This window comes from Mesoplodon mirus (genome assembly GCF_964341445.2).
Source record: "Mesoplodon mirus genome assembly, chromosome: 10".
Taxonomy (NCBI): Eukaryota; Metazoa; Chordata; class Mammalia; order Artiodactyla; family Ziphiidae; genus Mesoplodon; species Mesoplodon mirus.
Window position 1 is genome coordinate 53,536,983 of NC_138986.1, and position 21,216 is coordinate 53,558,198.

Consider the following 21,216-nt stretch of genomic DNA (forward strand, 5'->3'; position numbering starts at 1 on the left):
CAGTAAGATTTAACCAGAAGTCAGTAACAATAACCAGAGGATGAATAATCTCACAAACATAATGTAAGGTCAGATATCAAGAATAGAAAGAAATCAGACACAAAAGAATACATGTGGTATGGTTTCATTCTATTAGAAGTTCAAAAATGAGGCAAAATTAGACTATAGTGTTTGTGGCTGCATGTTAAGGCAGAAAATGAACAAAGAAAAATAAGAAAATGATTATCATAAAAGGGTGATAATTTCCTTCAGGAGGGAGGGGGCTTGTTCAGAGCATCATAGCACATGAAGTTCCTTCTTGTTCTGTCATCAAAAATACGTCAACTGTCCTTAAGTGCTTATTCTTCCAGATGAACTTCAGAATGATGTTGTCAGATTCCCTAAAAAGCTCATTTGGATTTTGGAATTGGAATTGTGTTAAATTTGTAGATTTCTTCTGGAATTTTTTGCACCTTTGAAATACTGAGTCTTCCTATCTAGGGATATGGTATGTGTTTCCAGTTATCCAGGTTTTGTTTGTTGTTGTTTTTTAAGATTCCTTAGAAAAATTTTAGAGCTTTTCTCATAGAGTCCACATTTCTTGTTAAGCACATTCTTAAGTATTCATTAATTTTACTTCTAATGTAAATGAGGTCCCCTGTCCCCACCATGTTTTCCAACTGGTATTACTAACATGTGGAAAAGCTGTAGATTTTTTTTTAACTGCCTATCTTATTATTAGTTTTAATTCCAGCCATTTATTTTAAAATAATATTTGTTGAGGTTTTTGTTGTAGGGTAGGTATTAGTCACTTTATAATAATTTTCACATTTACTTACTGTTTCTCGTCTACAGTTGAGAAAATGAGGCTCAGCAAGGGATAAAGAGATTGTTCAAGGTCACACAGCTAAATTGTCATTGGAGCTGGGGTTTTAATTCAGTTATATCTAACTGAAAAACTCTCTACCATGGGGTTATATTTTCCCTGATTAATTTAATTCAACAACAAATTTATATAAAGATATTATGTTATAGAGATGAATGAGACAATGAATGTAAAATCACCAGGAATATAAATGAACTATCCAAATTAATGTAGCAATTTCATTGTGAAATCGAAGGTAGGAGATTAATTGGAGAATAGCTGAGATCTGGCATTGCCTTTGAGCAGTTTAGAAGTCATAGAGCTTTTTCGTTTATAAAATTTTTGAGATGTCCTCTAAACATTTATGTCTGATACATTATGAACCAGATGTCTTCCCAGTGGATTTTTTTTTTTAATAGTAAAAGTGACATTTAGTGAGCCGTTTAAATGATGATGATGGTGGACACATTTAAGACTTCTTTGTAGTGTTGACCTTCTCCAGACTAGTTCTTAGAACAGAAGGGCTGGAAAGTGTGCGTCCTTGCATTCAACACCACTTTTATTTTGCACCTTTGAAGGTGCCACTCTGTCTGGGTGCTGAGTATTAAATAGTGAATAAAAAAGACAAATGATAAACAAGCAAATTAGGTACAGCTGACCCTTGAACCACTTGGAGGTTACACTTGGCCCCCTGGATACATGGTCCCTCTGCATCCATGGATTCAACCAACTGCAGATCATGTGGTACTGCAGTATTTACTATTGAAAATAACCCCCTATAAGGGAACCCACGCACTTCAAACCCACGTTGTTCAAGGCTCAGGTGTATATATCTTGAGAGAAGTGCTGTGAAGAAATGATCTGGGTGTGGGTCAGAGGTACCTAGCCATTTTGAGAGTGGGGTAGGCAAGGGAAACAGCTTGTGACCAGGCCCTGAAGTGAAGCATGTCTTAAGGAACCTAACAAAGGCCAGTGTTGCCAGAGGTCAGGGATTGAGGCAAAAGTTGGAACATCTGAGGTTAGCTAAGTGGGCAAGGACTGTACCATGCAGGACCATGGAGACCACAAGAAGGAATTTGGATTTTATTCAAAGAGCAGTGGGGAAATTTCTAGGAAGGTACCAACAGGGACCGGTTTAGGATATTAAGACATGGTGGTGGCTGCTACCGAGAAGAACAAGAGTGGCCGTGGGCAGAGCAGGTGGGAAGCCGCTGCTGCACACCAGGGTTTCCCAGCCACGTACTGACATCTGGGGCTAGCTGACTCTTTGTCAAAGGGGTATCCTGTGCCTCGAAGCAGCATCTCTGGCCTCTTCCCACTAGATGCTTGTAGTAGCCCTCCTCTCACTTTCCAAGCTGTATCAACCAAAAGGTCTGCAGACATTTCCAGAAGTCCGCTGGTGGGGCTGAGATCATCCCCAGTTGTGAGCCACTGCTCATAACCAGAGGGAAATAAAGACTTTGGGTGGAGTGATAGCAGTAGAGGTAGAAAGACGTGCTCGGGTTTGAGACCCTCTCAGGTAGAAGGGGATGTGCCGGATTATGTGGGGTAACGGGCTGAGAGAATTCTCCACTCTCCTTCATTGCCAGGTTTTTCTGGAAAAACTTCCTCTGCGTTATTTGGAAACCTTAAAATTCACCCACATTCGCCCTTGCTCTTTCTCATGCCTTAGGTCTTCCAAATATTGTGTCTGCTTTGTGTTCTATAGCCAGAAAAGATCCATCCCCCCCCCCCATATACAAACCACACCATTTCAAACCCTGGAGAGGTGACAGAGGTGCTTGGTCTCTCACCAGGAATCCTGAAGTGGGTGAAACTGATCGACAACTTCGAAGGGGAATATGACTATGTAACCAACGAGGGCACAGTGTTCACGTTCAAGACGAATCGCCATTCTCCCAACTACCGCCTGATCAACATTGACTTCACGGATCCCGAGGAGTCCAAGTGGAAGGTGCTTGTTCCTGAGCATGAGAAAGACGTCTTAGGTAAGAGTACATGCTGCTTGGAAGTTGTGCTTTTGTTTCTGGTAAGAACGTCAAGAAGTTGGGGCATCTCTCATTCTCTGGTGACCGGTTACAAGGTGAAGAACCTTCAACCTCTAATTGTGAAATGTCTCAGTAGCGCAACTAGGTGTTTACTGTGTGACATCTTTGTAGTTAGTACAATACTGTGTGGGGTCTCCAAAAAATTGTGAAGGTGTGAATCCAGACCTTCAAAGGTAGTGCTTTTCTTTTTTAAAAAAAAAAAAAAACATCGGCTGTCTTTGTAGTTATTTTCTGATAATAAGCACTGATGTTTAGTTTTTTTAAATCATTTGGATTCAGAATCCTTAGCTTTTAGCTTCTGAATAACCTTTGGCTGTTTATGTTACACCTATTGTAGACTTTAGGGTGGATTTACAGTCCTCTTACCGGAAAAGAGACTCTTGTCAGAGTTAATTGAAATACATCGCACCTGATGCTGTGTGCACTGCGCTACAGTAACCTCTTGAGAGCCTCACTTCCTTATCTGTCATGTTTCAGAGTGCCTTTAAGTTCCCATTACTGATTTTCTCAGTGATTTTCCAAAAATGATATACTGCTTTGTAAGTTACTTCTTGCCTGAAAGCTGGATTTGATTTAAAATGGGACTCTAATTTTGTTACACTTTTTGACACAAAAGGAGAGTCGAGTACGTTCAAGCCAGTGAAGAGTTTGCTTGTGGAGGTGAACGTCTGCTGATGGGTTGAATGGGGATAAAATCTAGGGCCATCCCTAAATGGGAAGGTATAAGTTGTATATAATTAGGAACATAATTCCTTTTGAGAGCTGCAGAGTGGCCCAGTGTCACATAAAGCAGTCCTGACATGGGTTTTTCAGTGAATTCAAGCGCAAGTATTGGAGTCAGATCCAGGTGCACATCCTGGAAAAGTAAGGGCCCCTTCCCCACTGGCTCAAGGCAGTGTGCTCTGTGCCTGCAGATATTTCAGCCTGGCCTTGCTTAGCGGGTAGAGCGGAAGGTGGGCAGATGATTACAGCTGAGTCTCTCTGAGTGCTTTCTGAGGGCGCTCCCACCGGGCCCTTGCTTGGGCAGTTCCCTTGGCCCTGGAGGAAGCGCTGCTCTGGGTGTTTGCCTGGCATCCCCTTCAGCCCTGGGCTGCTGGCTCCTCCTTCCGCCTGCTTCTGTAAAGAGGTCTCCAGCACCTCAGGCAGTTCTGTCAGACAGGACCCAAGGCGGCCCGGTCCGTGCTCGTTCCTGCACAGCCCCCATTTGCAGCCCCAGGGCAGCGGCCCATCCCGGGCTCTTCCACTGTCCATACGTGCTTCTCAGCTTTGGATTAGGCACCGGTGCTCTGTCTGTCTCAGGCTGGGGTTTTCCCCAGCAGGGAGGGGGACTTACAGCATGACGGGGGCTCTTTCCAAGGAAATCGCTTCACCTATGTCCTCAACCCTTCCATTCACTCTCTGACCCTCGTATATTTGGTTGAGGGACCCACGAGTCCTAGAACAGGTTTTCTGCCTTTTCCATTAACACCTTCATGCAACTTTGGTAACCTGATGACTTCTGTCCAACTGAGACAGAATGTCCCCCCCTAAGGGTGGTAAGAGCCAGCATTTAGTGAGTGCTTCCTAAGTGCCACAGGAGGGGCCCTCAGGCCTTGGTGGGTCCAAGGGAGACTTGGTGGCACACGTCTTCCTGAAGAGTGAGTGCCCTGCGTGTTTTTCAGGTTCCAGTCAGGTTGGAACAGTGATTCTCATGTAGGGAAGCATCAGAGATACAAATATTTCCCAAGGCATGTGAATTTTCTGCCTTTTAAAGCCCCCCTAAAGCAGTTTTAACTGTACCTTAAGGTGACATCCTGTCTCACTTGCAGATCTAATGAAATGCAAATCAAGGTGATATTTTTATAACCTTTCCTCTAAAAGGTTCTAAGTTCTTTAGACTGGAAAGGGGAAGCCTTCAATATTCATAGAACTCATCAATTCAAAGAGAAGCACAGTTGAATTTGCAGTGTGTCAGCACAGAATGCCCTATTGAGAATAAAAACTAGAGATGAGTCATAAAGTACAGCTGTAAAGTCAGAGCTTTTATTAACGACAGTCTACAAATCACCTTGTCCTTTTCTTATTCACTTTGTCTGTTTTAGAATTCTGATGTACTCATAGTTAACACAGATTGATTATTTTTGGACAGAAATTTCCATCAGTTTTTTTCCCCTTACTTTGCTTAAAACATTAAAGCCACATGAAATATATTGCTTGATTGAAGCACTTAAAAAGTCGTATTGGAGGAGCAAATTACTTTCAGGTGTAAGAGTTCTTCCTTATATCCTGACTTGAGGAAAAGTTTGCGGTAGTAATCTAAACCACGCGACGAGACTGAGGCCCCTGGGGATCCTCAGAGCACCCTCTGGCCGGTGTCTTGTTGATCATTGATAACGTTATATGCGTGAACTACTAGTTTCTTGGGTTTAAAAATAAGCAGTGTCGGGGCTGCCCTGGTGGCGCAGTGGTTGAGAGTCCACCTGCCGATGCGGGGGACACGGGTTCGTGCCCCGGTCCGGGGAGATCCCACATGCCGCGGAGCGGCTGGGCCCGTGAGCCATGGCCGCTGAGCCTGCGCGTCTGGAGCCTGTGCTCCGCAACGGGAGAGGCCACAGCAGTGAGAGGCCCGCGTACTGCAAAAAAAAGAGGCAGTGTCAAGAGCCCCTTGCCCCGCATCCCACCATGAAACCCAAGAAAGGCTTTTCTTTTCCATGCGCTAGAGCTGTTCCCTGCAGCCCTCTCCTTGCTTCCATTTACTAAAGCATCTCTGCCTCTGGATGGCCTGTCCTTAGCGCTGGCCCGTCTCGTCCAGAGCCCGATGGGTTGTGCTCGGCGCCTGCCCCCCTGCTTTCTCCTTTCCTCCTCTGCTCACTCACCTCCGCTCTCCCAGCTCCGTCTCGGACGGTACCATCACTGAAGCTGCAGCCCTGGACACCAAGGGGCCTCCTATCTCTGCCTCATTTTCCTGTCCCCACACTTGCCACGTCCTGGTGAGTCTTCCTGGGAGGTGCCTTTTGTTTCTTTGCCCCCTTCTCCAGACTCTATCCCCAGCTTGATGTGGTGTTCTGCCCGGCTTCTTACAGTTGTGTGTTCGGGTCTCCCCTCCACCCTCTGTGCACCTCTGTGGTTCTCTGGTCAGTCGTCGGATGCATACATCTGATGTCATCTTTATGTGTGTCACCCTTCTCTCCAACAGTAGCTCCTCAGTAACGGCTGAGTCAGAAAGGCCTAAACTCGCCCCTACGTGGCTCACCCAGTCCCCCATCAAACCACCACTACCGCCCCCGCCCACCCCCGAATGGAGCAGCGGTTTTCTTCTTCTTGAAAATGGATCTCTACCTCGTTCTTTCTCCCAGTCTCCCTCCCTCACTCCCTTCCTTCCTGCTGTTGGTTCATTCATGTTCCTTTTCTCTCTCCTCATCCCCAGCTCTGGCCTTCATTCCTTGAGTCATGTTTTCCTACCTTCTCATCCCCCAGAGAGCTGTCCTGTTCCCAACACCACCAGGCCCCCCGCCTTCACACCCCCGCCCTCCAGACATAATTCAGCATTTGCTCAAGGGCTCTCTCTTATTTGGGGTCCCAACCAACTACTCACTCACCCTTGTTCACAAGTTACTACTTGTATTTTTACGCGATTGTGTCTCAAGGGCAGAAATGACCTCGTCTTCTTGCTGGTCCGTCCAGCACCCTGTAGGGTATCTGGCACATACATTTACATTTACATTTAATACAGTTTTGTTGAATAAACAATCCTGACAGATGTGGATCATGATTCGGGCTTTGTTGTTTTCCTTCTTATACCTCCTGTAGCATGATATTGGACACAAAATAGGTAAGCAGGGTTATTTGTATTACACACGTTATCTAGATCATCAAAAGCTCCTGGCCCCAGGTGGAGAATATCTTATTACCTCTGGAGATGACGGTGGCAGTGATTTATGAAAGGAATATGCTGAAAACATGATGCATGATTAACACCAATTTTAAAATCACTTGCATGTCTCACTGCCGCAGAGCACAGTGTAGAACTCAAGAACTATTGTTCGGCGAAATGAGTATGTTTTGGGCTAATTTTCAAAACTACATGATGCTTTATCTGTTGTTATCTTTTCAGAGTGGGTAGCTTGCGTCAGGTCCAACTTTTTGGTGTTATGCTACCTCCATAACGTAAAGAACATTCTGCAGCTTCACGACCTAGCCACCGGTGCTCTCCTCAAGACCTTCCCGCTTGAGGTCGGCAGCGTCGTGGGGTACAGCGGTCAGAAGAAGGACACCGAAATCTTCTATCAGTTTACTTCCTTTTTATCTCCAGGTGAGAGTCGTTCCACCGATGTTGTCCAATTTAAAAATCAGGGCTTCCCTGGTGGCGCAGTGGTTGAGAATCCGCCTGCCGATGCAGGGGACACGGGTTCGTGCCCCAGTCCGGGAAGATCCCACATGCCACAGAGCGGCTAGGCCCGTGAGCCATGGCCGCTGAGCCTGCGTGTCCGGAGCCTGTGCTCTGCAATGGGAGAGGCCACAACAGTGAGAGGCCCGCGTACCGAAAAAAAAAAAAAATCAGACTCACGTTTGGGTTTCTTTTGAGAAATAGAAATATGCTGTGTTATTGAAAATCACATATGCTGTATTACAGCCAAAATTACTTCGTGGGAATAAAACAGTAAAACAGACGCTCAGAACAAAGGGAAACATGAACACCTAAAACTGCACTCTCTTTAATCTTATATCCTGAGTCTCTCTTCCAGGGACAGGACCATCTGTTGTTCTAGGTTGATTTGAAAAATAAGTATGAACAAGTATAACCTTAGAGTCAGCCTTTGGTCTACAAAACACACACAGTGCAAATAACTAAAAGTGTTAAATAAAAATCTGTAGTCACATCTGACATTAATAAATTGTTTTAAAACAGAGTAAATTCTGCTCTTGTGAAACTGGATTAAAATATAATGGTGAAAGTTTAGTCTTACATCATATGGGGGGGAATTTGTTACTTGGTTCTGGTAGAAAAGGAAACACTTGTAAATTGCAATTTTATGGTATTAGTTAATTTTCCCCAAAGTAAACATAGCTCTCTGTATAACATTTTTTTTTAAGTTGGTCACACTCATTTTGCTTGTTTTGTTTTTTTCCCATTTCTCCACTTGACTGCAGTGTTTCTGTTATAGCCGAAGCCATAACACATACCCTGATTTGTCCCAGGAGCCTGGCTCAGTTGGCAGTTTGCAGTTGACTGGGTAGACCCTATCCTGAAAGCAATCTGGCTGAAAAGATGTCTGCACTTTCCTTGTTTGTTTTTTGAGCTCCTTCATCGTCCTTTTTGTCCTACCCAGTTTTGTTGCAATAGTTTGGTCCTTAGCAAATAAAGCAGACATAGGGGAGAGCCCAGCAGGTGCAGAAGTGGCCTTGTCTTCCTCCTGGGGTTTGGCAGATGACAGTGATGCCTGATCCACTTTTTTTTTTTCGTGCCTCAGAGTCACAGAGCAGGCAGTCTTTAAGGAATCTTATTGTCGTGACAGGTTGCCATCAGGGTTATTAAAACCAAAAGAATGATGCCCTGTACGTAGGGCTGATGGTACATCTGGAACACCTAGCAAGCTTTACTTGCCCATGTGCCTTTCAGAGGCTGTCACAGAGATGTGGAAACCATGCCCAGGGCCAGGAGTCTGGAACTGACAGGTCAAGAACCTCACGTCAGGGTGTCTCGAGCCTCACCCCTCCTCCCCTGAGGCTTGGGGGACAGTGGCAGCCAGTGGACAGGAACCAAGAGAAATAGCTTTCCTTCAGATAGCCATTCTCAACCACTGCTGCGGGATCCACACTTTATTTCCTCAACTTACACTGGTTCCAGAAATTTTACTTTGGAAAACCTCATAGCCTTTAAACAGTGATAATGGATAAAGGGCAATGAGGAGAACAGAGCAGTGCTGACTCACCTGCCCTTCATAAAAGCCAGAGTCCCCAAAGGCCTGTAAACCACCTTCAGTGACCCCATGCGGCCATTTATTTCAGGAACAAGTTCATCATTACCCAGGGATGAAAGGGCTCATTGTCCCAGCATAAAATGATGAGTTCTGTACCAAGCCGTGAAATACTATCCGTGACTGTGGCCGTGAAGTTTGGAAAGAGAAGTGTGTTGTTAGTTCTGTATGGACAGGCAGCTCCTGAGCAAGCTTTAATTTGTTGCTGCAGCGCTTTGTTCTTCTCCTTTGTCTTTTCTTATTCATTTTGCCTCCTGCTTTTTCTTTTCTCTCCTTCATGTAATTTGATATCTAAAACCAGAGAACGGGGCTTCCAGACTCAGGCCTTCCTTATCCAAATGTAAAAATGACCATCAGATAATTAAACTAGATTCCTTGAAAGCAGGAATGGCAGTGTGTACATATACACGCCCACATACATGCATGTCCGCTCAAAGGCTGTCTGGCGCTGATCTCTGAAGATTGGCTGTCCACTACTTCAGTAAACAGCAGAGACACTGAATTATAAATAAAGCCCTGGGGCCAAAAATACCTGCAGTGCCAGCTGCTGTGGACACGTGGTACGTCTGGCAGGTGAACACCAGCTGACTGTTTCCCATGGAGGTACATAGTGAAGACACGTCTTGAGCCAAGCCATTTGTACCTTGAGTCACACTTGGAAGAAAAGAGGCAGCCAGGGCAGTTTGGAGCACGATACACTTATTCCCTGTGGCTCAAACCACTTAGTGGTCAAGCCGACTGATTCTGTACTCATGGAACCTTGGAGGGTTGTCTAAGGCTCACTCCAGACTTGCGGGTGTTGTAATAATCCAGTATAGGCGTCCCAGTTGCATGACTCTGAGAGACAGGGAGAAGAAATCAAAGAACCTTTCCCAGGCTCTTTGGGAAAGGCATAAAAGTGTTTCAAGACTTTATTTTTTTAGAGCAGTTTTAGGTCCACAGCAAACCTGAAGGGCTGGTACAGAGATTTCCTATGCACTCTCTGCCCCACACATGCACTGCCTTCGCCGTCATCAGCATCCCTGCTACAGGGTACGTCCCCTGTGACAACTGATGAACCTGCATGGACACACATCATAGTTGCCCGAAGTCCATGACTTACCTTAGGAGTCACTCTTGGTGCTGTACATTCTAAGTTTGGAGAAATGTATGATGACGTGTATCCATCATTATGATACCATGCAGAGTGTTTTCAGTGCCCTTAAAAGCCTCTGTGCTCTGCCCTTTTCATCCCTTCCCCCCGGCCAAGCCCCTGGCAACCACTGATCTTTTCACTATCTCCATAGCTTTGCCTTTTCCAGAATGTCATGTAGTGGACTCATAGATTATGTAGCCTTTTCAGATTGGCTCCTTCACTTAGTAATATGAGTTTAAGGTTGTTCCATGGCTTGATGGCTTATTTCTTTTTAGCACTGAGTAATATTCCATTGCTTGGATGTCCCACAGTTTATTTACACATTCACCTACTGAAGGACATCTTGGTTGCTTCCAACTTTTGGCAGTCATTAATAAAGCTGCTGTAAACATCTGTGTACAGGTTCTTGTGTGGACATGTTTTCGACTCCATTGGGTAAATAACCAAGGAGTGCAAACAATTTTTGAGAGACTGTTTTAGTTTGTGTTGTTTTTTTTCTTTTAATAACCTTAAAACCCAACCTATAATCGGATGAAACAGTATCTACATGGGTCATCTTCACAAAGTTCTTTTGCCTTCTTTTTGCATATCCAATTTTCCAGATTCCTCTGATGATTCTTTAGCAACCTCTAGGGTTGCCGCTTCCTCCTCACTCCCATTTCTTTCACCTCCTTACATTTATTCAGATTATATATAGCAGGAATATTCGACCTGATCGTCCCTGCCTCTTTCCTATTGCTAGAATAGCCTTGTTAAAACACTGTTTCATCAGGAGACCCATCTCAAGTGCAGACACCTCGTGTGGTCTTAAGGGAATTCCATAATTCAGTTCTCTTTTGCCCTTAAACTTTGAAATTATTCCTCAGAGGTCACCTGACCAGTCCTCTCTGATTCATGATTCTACGATGGTTTCTCCAATCCCTTCCCCCCACTCCTGGTACTTAAGCAAACCAATTCAGACAGGACACAAAGCATCATTAGACTATAGGAACTCATGTCACAGTGTGAATATGCAGTGGGCTAACCTGGACTGACCCCGATGGATCTATAAATAGAACGTATCCATCAAATATATTAAGTACCAGTACCTTTAGGTTTAACCCAGCCTCCCCCAAGGTGCCACTTCTGCCCCAAACAGAAGAATTAAAGTCAGGCACTTGGCACCCTTTCTCCCAACAGTAGCCAGCCTGTGTCCTATACTTATTTCATTCTGCTGTTGGAGGCTTTGATGTCTCAATTCTTCTAGATAAACAGGCATTTAGAGTGTGTTTTCCTATTCACTGTCTTCCACTGGGGTCACTGCCCCAGTAACTGGTCAGAGCTGGGAATCCTGGCTCCAGGGTCCTTTGTCGTTCATTGTAGTACAGGTAACAGTGATGCTGGGGTGAGTCCAGTGCTCAGATGGCACATACTTGTTCTGCAATCTCTTGTTGTCGTCGTTGTTTGGTCTGGAGTTTTTTTTTTCAAGGACTCAGATGCTTTTTGTATTTGGATGAAGTGGGGCAGGTACTAATGAAGAAGCTCTTCAAAAATTAACATACAGGGCTTCCCTGGTGGCGCAGTGGTTGAGAGTTTGCTTGCCGATGCAGGGGACACGGGTTCGTGCCCCAGTCCGGGAGGATCCCACATGCAGCGGAGCGGCTGGGCCCGTGAGCCATGGCCGCTGAGCCTGCACATCCGGAGCCTGTGCTCTGCAACGGGAGAGGCCACAACAGTGAGAGGCCCGCGTACCGCAAAAAAAAAAAAAAAAAAAAAATTAACATACATGTGAAGATAGCAATTTGCCCTCAAGATTACATTTATCTGGGCAAGTACAGTATTCAGTGTATCTGGTAATTTAGAATGTATGCCCAGAGTGTAGTCTGGAAGTATTTTATATATAAAGTCATATTCCAACAAATATCCAACTATAACTTAAACTAAGAAAGCCAGGACTTCGGTCACATTACACATCTCCTCACTGTCAATGTTAATCATATTCCCTATTATAAACCTTAAAATAATTTGTAAGCATGAGAAGTGAGATAACATTCATAGGAATTAGCAGTCCTGTTAAGGAATCTGAATGTGTTACTCTTTGCCAGTGGGGGCAGAGTGCTGTTTCTCAGCTGTTAGTGAAGTTCATACGTACACAGAGGAGTTGAAAAGAAAGCAAGCTGCCATTTTAACACATGATCAATCAATTTGAATGTGCCCTGTGGGAGTACCGCTTAGTTTCTGGTTTTCCAGCAAGTATCAGGATCTCTAAATTGAGTTTTCATATACTTGACAGCATATGTTTAAAGTATTCTGTGGGAGGGCTGTTTCCACACCAGCCACTCCAGATGACTAATTCTGTTTCATAAACTATAGCAATGTTGTTGTTTTCAAACAGTAATGATTCGTCTTACTTATTGTTTCTTTGGTTTAGTTCTTGAATGTTAAGAGTGTAGTCGCATTAAATTAAGGAAATGGAATTTTAATTAGTGGTTCAAATAAGCTAAAATGTTGTGGTATGTGTTCGTCAGTCTGTGTTGTGCAGTTACTGGGATAATCAAAATTTTAAAGGCAACTCCAAAAGGCTACTCTAAAAAGCTGTCTTTGGTCCTTGATTGCTATCCACATGTGTGTCCACAGATGGGTGGGTATCAGGTAGCAGGAGCCCCAGAGTTCCCATCAAGAGACCCCTGAATGGCTGTTGACTTTGGGCAAGTCATTTGAGTTTTCCATCTTAATCACTTCTCAGGTAAAATGGCCCTACATGAAGTTTCCCATCTTCTTTGACCTGTTCTCCTAAGTGACCTGGCGTGGGGAAGACCTGTTAAGTTTCTGCAGTTAGGTTTAACTATTCTCATAGTCATAGAATGCATTAGAATTTTCTAAAATGAATACCCCGGTGATTGTTATAAAAAGGAAGGTCGAACACGATGGTGATGATGAAGTGTGAACTGGCGATGATGACATGGAGATGATGAAGTCAGGCACTCCACACGCCTGACCGTTCTGGGCTCTCTTGCTACAGTGACCTTACATGGCACTGCTGACTGTGCTTTGTGATCTTTGCCCCCCTTGTATCTAGTGAGTTTGTGGACTGAACTTAAGATTCCACTTCCTTCTAGGTATCATTTATCACTGTGATCTGACCAAAGAGGAACTGGAGCCCAGAGTCTTCCGAGAGGTGACTGTGAAAGGAATCGATGCTTCCGATTACCAGACAGTCCAGGTATGGAGCATTTGATCCTGACAATGTGAGTCAGAAAAATCTGACTTTCAGGCCAGGCCATGCACACCCCACTTGGTCAGGAGCCGTGGAGGTAATCCACAACAATACGGGCAACAGATATTTGGGGAACTCCTGCTGTTTCTGGGCACTGAGCCAGGCGTGGTCCCTGCCCTCCTAGAGTTTAAAGGTTCTGCTCCCAGAACTGCTACTCTTGACAGGAAGCCAGAGTCCCTTGTCTGGGTGATGAAGGCAGCACAGTTTGTCTGCTTGCTTGAAAGTGGGTTTTTTTCTGGCTCAGGTCTCGTGGTGTCATAAATAACAACATAGATCTGCTCTACGTAAAATACTCACTCAAGTGCTAGGAGCCAGCCTTTTCAGTCTGAAATTCGTCTGTATGTCTGCCTGGCACAGGGTGAGCACACCATAAAATACTAGAATGGATGAATTAACTGTTTAATTGTCATGGCACCACCAGTTCAGTCTCTGGTCACCATCCTTTCAGGTTAAGAATCTCCATTTTTGTTTTGTTAGTGCCCCAACTGTACTGAGTCTCCCAGAAATGGAATCACTTACTAATCGATGATGCAGGATGACTCTCTTCCTTTGCAGTGAGAGGTCACCTGTCAGGCACCAGGTGTTTATCAGGGCTCTCCCACCAGGGGGCTGGACCACAGAGACCACAGATTAAGAATCACACTGTTGTTTGTGAAGGAAAGTTAGAAAAAAGAGCACTGATGCCCCCGAGAATGTTTCTGTGAAACTAGGGCATCATTTTACCTCAGTGAATTGTCCTTCACCTGTCTAGGAGTAGTCTAGACAATGGGCTAGATCTAGTTCAAAAATAAATAAAACTTTTTTTTTTAGGAATTATGCTTTTTATTTTTTTTTTTTCTTTTTTTAACATCTTTATTGGAGTATAATGGCTTTACAATGGTGTGTTAGTTTCTGCTTTATAACAAAGTGAATCAGCTATACATATACATATATCCCCATATCTCCTCCCTCTTGCGTCTCCCTCCCACCCTCCCTATCCCACCCCTCTAGGTGGTCACAAAGCACCAAGCTGATCTTCCTGTGCTATGCGGCTGCTTCCCACTAGCTATCGGTTTTACATTTGGTAGTCTATATATGTCCATGCCATTCTCTCACTTCATCCCAGCTTACCCTTCCCCCCTCCCCATGTCCTCAGGTTCATTTTCTACGTCTGCGTCTTTATTCCTGTCCTGCCCCGAGGTTCTTCATAACCTTTTTGTTTTTTTTAGATTCCATATATATGTGTTAGCACACAGTGTTTGTTTTTCTCTTGCTGACTTACTTCACTCTGTATGAGAGACTCTAGGTCCATCCACCTCACTACAAATAACTCAATTTCGTTTCTTTTTACGGCTGAGTAATATTCCATTGTATATATGTGCCACATCTTCTTTATCCATTCATCTGTCGATGGACACCTAGGTTGCTTCCATGTCCTGGCTATTGTAAATAGAGCTGCAGTGAACATCGTGGTATATGACTCTTTGAATTATGGTTTTCTCAGGGTATGTGCCCAGTAGTGGGATTGAAGGGTTGTATGGTAGTTCTATTTTTAGTTTATTAATAAACCTCCATAGTGGCTGTATCAATTTACATTCCCACCAACAGTGCAAGAGGCTTCCCTTTTCTCCACACCCTCTCCAGCATTGTTTGTAGATTTTTTGATGATGGCCATTCTGACTGGTGTGAGGTGATACCTCACTGTAGTTTTGATTTGCATTTCTGTAATGATAAGTGATGTTGAGCATTCTTTCATGTGTTTGTTGGCAATCTGTATATCTTATTTGGAGAAATGTCTATTTACGTCTGCCCATTTCTGGATTGGGTTGTTTGTTTTTTTGATGAGCTGGATGAGCTGCCTGTAAATTTTGGAGATTAATCCTTTGTCAGTTGCTTCATTTGCAAATATTTCCTCCCATTCTAAGGGTTGTCTTTTCGTCTTGTTTATGGTTTCCTTTGCTGTGCAAAAGCTTTGAAGTTTCATTAGGTCCCATTTGTTTATTTTTGTTTTTATTTCCATTTCTCTAGGAGGTGGATCAAAAAAGATCTTGCTGTGATTTATGTCATAGAGTGTTCTGCTGATGTTTTCCTCTAAGACTTTGATAGTGTCTGGCCATACATTTAGGTCTTTAATCCATTTTGAGTTTATTTTTGTGTATGGTGTTAGGGAGTGTTCTAATTTCATTCTTTTACATGTAGCTGTCCAGTTTTCCCAGCACCACTTATTGAAGACGCTGTCTTTTCTCCATTGTATATTCTTACCTCTGTTATCAAAAATAAGGTGACATATGTGCATGGGTTTATCTCTGGGCTTTCTATGCTGTTCCATTGATCTATATTTCTGTCTTTGTGCCAGTACCATACTGTCTTGATTACTGTAGCTTTGTAGTATAGTCTGAACTCAGGGAACCTGATTCCTCCAGCTCCGTTTTTCTTTTTAAGATTGCTTTGGCTATTCAGGGTCTTTTGTGTTTCCATACAAATTGTGAAATTTTTTTTCTAGTTCAGTGAAAAATGCCAGTGGTAGTTTGATAGGGATTGCATTGAATCTGTAGACTGCTTTGGGTAGTATAGTCATTTTCACAATGTTGATTCTTCTAATCCAAGAACATGGTAATCCAATCCAATCCATCTGTTTGTATCATCTTTATTTTCTTTCATCCGTGTCTTATAGTTTTCTGCATACAGGTCTTTTGTCTCCTTAGGTAGGTTTATTCCTAGGTATTTTATTCCTTTTGTTGCACTGGTAAATGGGAGTGTTTCCTTAATTTCTCTTTCAGATTTTTCATCATTATTGTATAGGAATGCAAGAGATTTCTGTGCATTAATTTTGTATCCTGCTACTTTACCAAATTCATTGATTAGCTCTAGTAGTTTTCTGGTAGCATCTTTAGGATTCTTTATGTATAGTATCGTATCATCTGCAAACAGTGACAGCTTTACTTCTTCTTTTCTGATTTGGACTCCTTTTATTCCTTTTTCTTCTCTGATTGCTGTGGCTAAAACTTCCAAAAGTATGTTGAATAATAATGCTGAGAGTGGGTAACCTTGTCTTGTTCCTGATCTTAGTGGAAATGGTTTCAGAGTTTCACCATTGAGAACAGTGTTGTCTGTGGGTTTGTCATCTATGGCCTTTATTATGTTGAGGAAAGTTCCCGCTATGCCTACTTTCTGGAGGGTTTTTATCATAAATGGGTGTTGAATCTTGTCGAAAGCTTTTTCTGCATCTATTGAGATGATCATATGGTTTTTCTCCTTGAATTTGTTAATATGGTGTATTACATTGATTGATTTGCGTATATTGAAGAATCCTTGCATTCCTGGGATAAACCCCACTTGATCATGGTGTATGGTCCTTTTAATGTGTTGTTGTATTCTGTTTGCTAGTATTTTGTTGAGGATTTTTGCATCTATGTTCATCAGTGATAATGGCCTGTAGTTTTCTTTCTTTGTGACATCTTTGCCTGGTTTTGGTATCAGGGTGGTGGTGGCCTCGTACAATGAGTTTAGGAGTGTTCCTCCCTCTGCTTTATTTTGGAAGAGTTTAAGAAGGTTAGGTGTTAGCTCTTCTTTAAATGTTTGATAGAATTCGCCTGTGAATCCATCTGGTCCTGGGCTTTTGTTTGTTAGAAGATTTTTAATCACAGTCTCAATATCACTGCTTGTGATTGGTCTGTTTATATTTTCTATTTCTTCCTGGTTCAGTGTCAGAAGACTGTGCTTTTCTAAGAATTTGTCCATTTCTTCCAGGTTGTCCGTTTTATTGGCATAGAGTTGCTTGTAGTAATCTCTCATGATCCTCTGTATTTCTGCAGTGTCAATTGTTACTTCTCCTTTTTCATTTCTAATTCTATTGATTTGAGTCTTCTCCCTTTTTTTCTTGATGAGTCTGGCTAATGGTTTATCAATTTTCTTTATTTTCTCAAAGAACCAGCTTTTAGTTTTATTGATCTTTGCTATTGTTTCCTTCATTTCTTTTTCATTTATTTCTGATCTGATCTTTATGATTTGTTTCCTTCTGCTAACTTTGGGGTTGTTTTTTTTTTTTCTTCTTTCTCTAGTTGCTTTAGGTGTAAGTTTAGGTTGTTTATTTGAGATATTTCTTGTTCCTTGAGGTAGGATTGTATTGCTATAAACTTCCTTCTTAGAACTGCTTTTGCTGCATCCCATAGGTTTTGGGTCATTGTGTTTTCATTGTCATTTGTTTCTAGGTATTTTTTGATTTCCTCTTTGATTTCTTCAGTGATCTCTTGGTTATTAAGTAGTGTATTGTTTAGCCTCCATGTGTTTGTATTTTTTACAGCTCTTTTCCTGTAATTGATATCTAGTCTCATAGCATTGTGGTCAGAAAAGATACTTGATGTGATTTCAATTTTCTTAAATTTACCAAGGCTTGATTTGTGACCCAAGACATGATCTATCCTGGAGAATGTTCCATGATCTCTTGAGAAAAAAGTGTATTCTATTGTTTTTGGTTGGAATGTCCTATAAATATCAATTAAGTCCATCTTGTTTAATGTGTCATTTAAAGCTTGTGTTTCCTTATTTACTTTCATTTTGGATGATCTGTCCGTTGGTGAAAGTGGGGTGTTAAAGTCCCCTACTCTGATTGTGTTACTCTCAGTTTCCGTTTTTATGGCTGTTAGCATTTGCCTTATGTATTGAGGTGCTCCTATGTTGGGTGCATAAATATTTACAATTGTTATATCTTCTTCTTGGATTGATCCCTTGATCATTATGTAGTGTCCTTCTTTGTCTCTTGTAACAGTCTTTATTTTAAAGTCTCTTTTGTGTGATATGAGAATTGGTACTCCAGCTTTCCTTTGTTTTCCCTTTGCATGGAATATCTTTTTCCATCCCCTCACTTTCAGTCTGTATGTGTCCCTAGGCCTGAAGTGGGTCTCTTGTAGACAACATATGTACAGGTCTTGTTTTTGTATCCATTCAACCAGTCTGTGTCTTTTGGTGGGAGCATTTAATCCATTTACATTTAAGGTAATTATTGATATGTATGTTCCTATTACCATTTTCTTAATCGTTTTGGGTTTGTCATTGTAGGTGTTTTCCTTCTCTTGTGTTTCCTGCCTAGAGAAGTTCCTTTAGCATTTGTTGTAAAGCTGGTTTGGTGGTGCTGAATTTTCTTAGCTTTTGCTTGTCTGTACAGCTTTTAATTTCTCCGTCAAATCTGAATGAGATCCTTGCCAGGCAGAGTAATCTTGGTTGTAGGTTCTGCCGTTTCATCACTTTAAATATGTCCTGCCACAGTGTGCCTGCCACTCCCTTCTGGCTTGCACAGTTTCTGCTGAAAGATCAGCTGTTAACCTTATGGGGATTCCCTTGTATGTTATTTGTTGTTTTTCCCTTGTTGCTTTTAATATTTTTTCTTTGTATTTAAATTTTGATAGTTTGATTAGTATGTGTCTTGCCATGTTTCTGGACTGGATCTGGATGCGGGCTGCAGTTTGCCAACCCCTCTTCTATATCAGAGGTGAACATACTGGCCTCCAGTTTTATTGAAGAGCAACCTCACCTGTTTGTTCACACAGTGTCTGTGGCTGCCTTGGTGCTTTAACTGTGCAGCAGAGACTGCCTGGCCCACAAAGGCTAAAGCACTTAGTATTTGGCCCTCTAAGACAAAGTTTTCTGATCCTTAGTCTGTATAAATAGTATTTATAAAATCAGAGTGTTCTCAGTAGACATACAGGGCCTTTGTCTTGAAGCTCTGTCAGGCCTGAAATCTACATGTACTTCTTGGGTGACATTGGGTGAATCATGTAACTTTTCTGCCACAATCTTTTCAGCTGTAAAACAGAGATAGTGCATATTTTGCAGCATTCCTGCGGGATTGTATGAGATGATATATACAGGCATACCTTGTTTTATTGTGCTTCGCTTTATTGCACTTTGCAGATACTGTGGTTTTTTACAGATTGAAGGTTTGTGGCAACCGTGTGTTGAGCAAATCTGTGTTGGTGCCATTTTTCTGACAGTGTTTGTCCACTTCATGTCTCTGTGTCGTATTTTGGTAATTCTTGCAAAATTTCAAACTTTTTCATTTTTATTATTATATTTGTTGTGATCTGTGATCAGTGATCTTTGATGTTACTATTGCAAAAAAGATGATGACTCACTGAAGGCTCAGATGATGGTTAGCATTTTCCAGCAATAAAGTGTTCTTTAAGATATGTACATTGTTGGGCTTCCCTGGTGGCGCAGTGGTTGAGAGTCCGCCTGCCGATGCAGGGGACATGGGTTCATACCCCAGTCCGGGAAGATCCCACATGCCGTGGAGCGGCTGGACCCGTGAGCCATGGCTGCTGAGCCTGCGCGTCCAGAGCCTGTGCTCCGCAACGGGGGAGGCCACAGCAGTGAGAGGCCCGCATACCGCAAAAAAAAAAAAAAAAAAAAAGATATGTACATTGTTTTTTAGACTTCATGCTATTGCACACTGAATAGACTACAGTATAGCACAAATGTAACTTTTCTTTGCACTGGGAAACCAGAAAATTCATGTGACTGGCTTTATTCTGATACTTGGTTTATTGTGGTGGTCTGGAACTGAACCTGCAATACCTCCCAGGTATGCCCATATTAAGTGTCTGGCACATAGAATATAATCAGTGTTAGAAATAAATTCAGCAGACTTTTAGTTTTCCATAGCTATTTTGGCTTCTTTCATTTTCAGGGTGAGCCATTGCCTGTAGAGGCATCTTTTAGGGGCAGTAGCCCCTCTCTGGTGCTTATATGGTTCGTTAATCCACCAGAGTCCTGCATTAGACGTCTAAAATCACTTGTAGGCTGTCATTCTTTGCTGTTTTCCATTTTCTCCATGTGTAAAAAATATGTCCCTATCAACTGTAACATTTGGCCTTCTCAGGGACTACTTCTAGTCCTTGCCTGGGCATCCTCAGGCACACGTGTGTGTGTGTGTGTGTGTGTGTGTGTGTGCACGTGCGTGTGTGTGTGTTTGTGATGCATGCCACTGCCTCTCCCATCCGTAATGCAAAGGACGCCCAGGCAGCGACCAGTGACTGTCCCTGACTTCTGCCCTCAAGGGTGTACCTTGGCTGCCCTAGGATTGGGCAGAGTTGCCCATGAGAGACACCCCCCATCCCGCCCCCCGTCTTCTTCTCATCTCTACTGTGCAGCACCTCAGGTGTATATTTTCAAAGAACATTATTCTCATTTTTTTCTGCTTCCCACAATTCCTGCCAAAGTGAGTAATTACCTTTGGAGTTTGGGGCAGGGAGGGGGACCTGTAACATGACAGCTTCCAGCAAGGCAGCCTCTTCTAGGGAAGTGACCTTTATTTCTCAGTGAGGATGGTGGAGCTGTTTTTTCTATCAGGTAGCTGTTTTTTCCTGTTCTTCCCAGAAACTACTTACAACCTAATATGTATTGTTTTCAGTTATAAATGAAAAAATAAAACTTTACAGTTGAGCACGTGCTTGTATAGAGTAGAAATCCCTTAGCCGTGTGCGTAGCAGCCTGAAATTTCCAGATTAAACTGGGGAGGAAGAGTGCTTGGGTGAGGCCAGTTGCTATGCCTTAGAAAACTCACTGAACTCCTCTGTGTCTGGCTCTCCACTTCTCTGACGTTGAGCTACTGAAATGCTTACAACCTTTTATTTGTACTGCTGCAATAGGAGGAAAAAAAGATTAAAAGATTCACGGTAAATATTTAAGGAGATAGTAACTGAGTAACTGGACAGGACACATTGGTTTTACAGATCTTAAGGAGGTATGCCTGGGGCAGAGTATAGCCTCTCTAGTATAATGGCAATAGAAGATTTTAATCGGTTGATTATATACATCACACACGTTGCACTGAGTTATTTAAATAGAATTCTTTGTGTAAAGGTGCCTTTGGAATGTACAGTGATGTCATAACACGGTCGACTTAAAATCCACTTTGCAGTGGTTTAGCTCAGGTGTACACAGCAGAGCTTTGACAGGAAATGTGAGCGCGACAGATGTGCTCACAATTGGATCAGGCT

At 42.8% G+C, this 21,216-nt stretch overlaps 1 protein-coding gene across 1 annotated transcript in view; it reads left to right on the top strand.

Annotated features, from left to right (window-relative positions):
- Positions 1-21,216, top strand: part of PREP (prolyl endopeptidase) — a 137,313-nt gene that overhangs the window by 65,666 nt on the left and 50,431 nt on the right. The window contains exons 8-10 of the mRNA XM_082633454.1: positions 2,641-2,832; positions 6,986-7,183; positions 13,083-13,186. Coding sequence (XP_082489580.1) covers positions 2,641-2,832; positions 6,986-7,183; positions 13,083-13,186 — 494 coding nt within the window. The remainder of the gene's footprint in view (positions 1-2,640; positions 2,833-6,985; positions 7,184-13,082; positions 13,187-21,216) is intronic.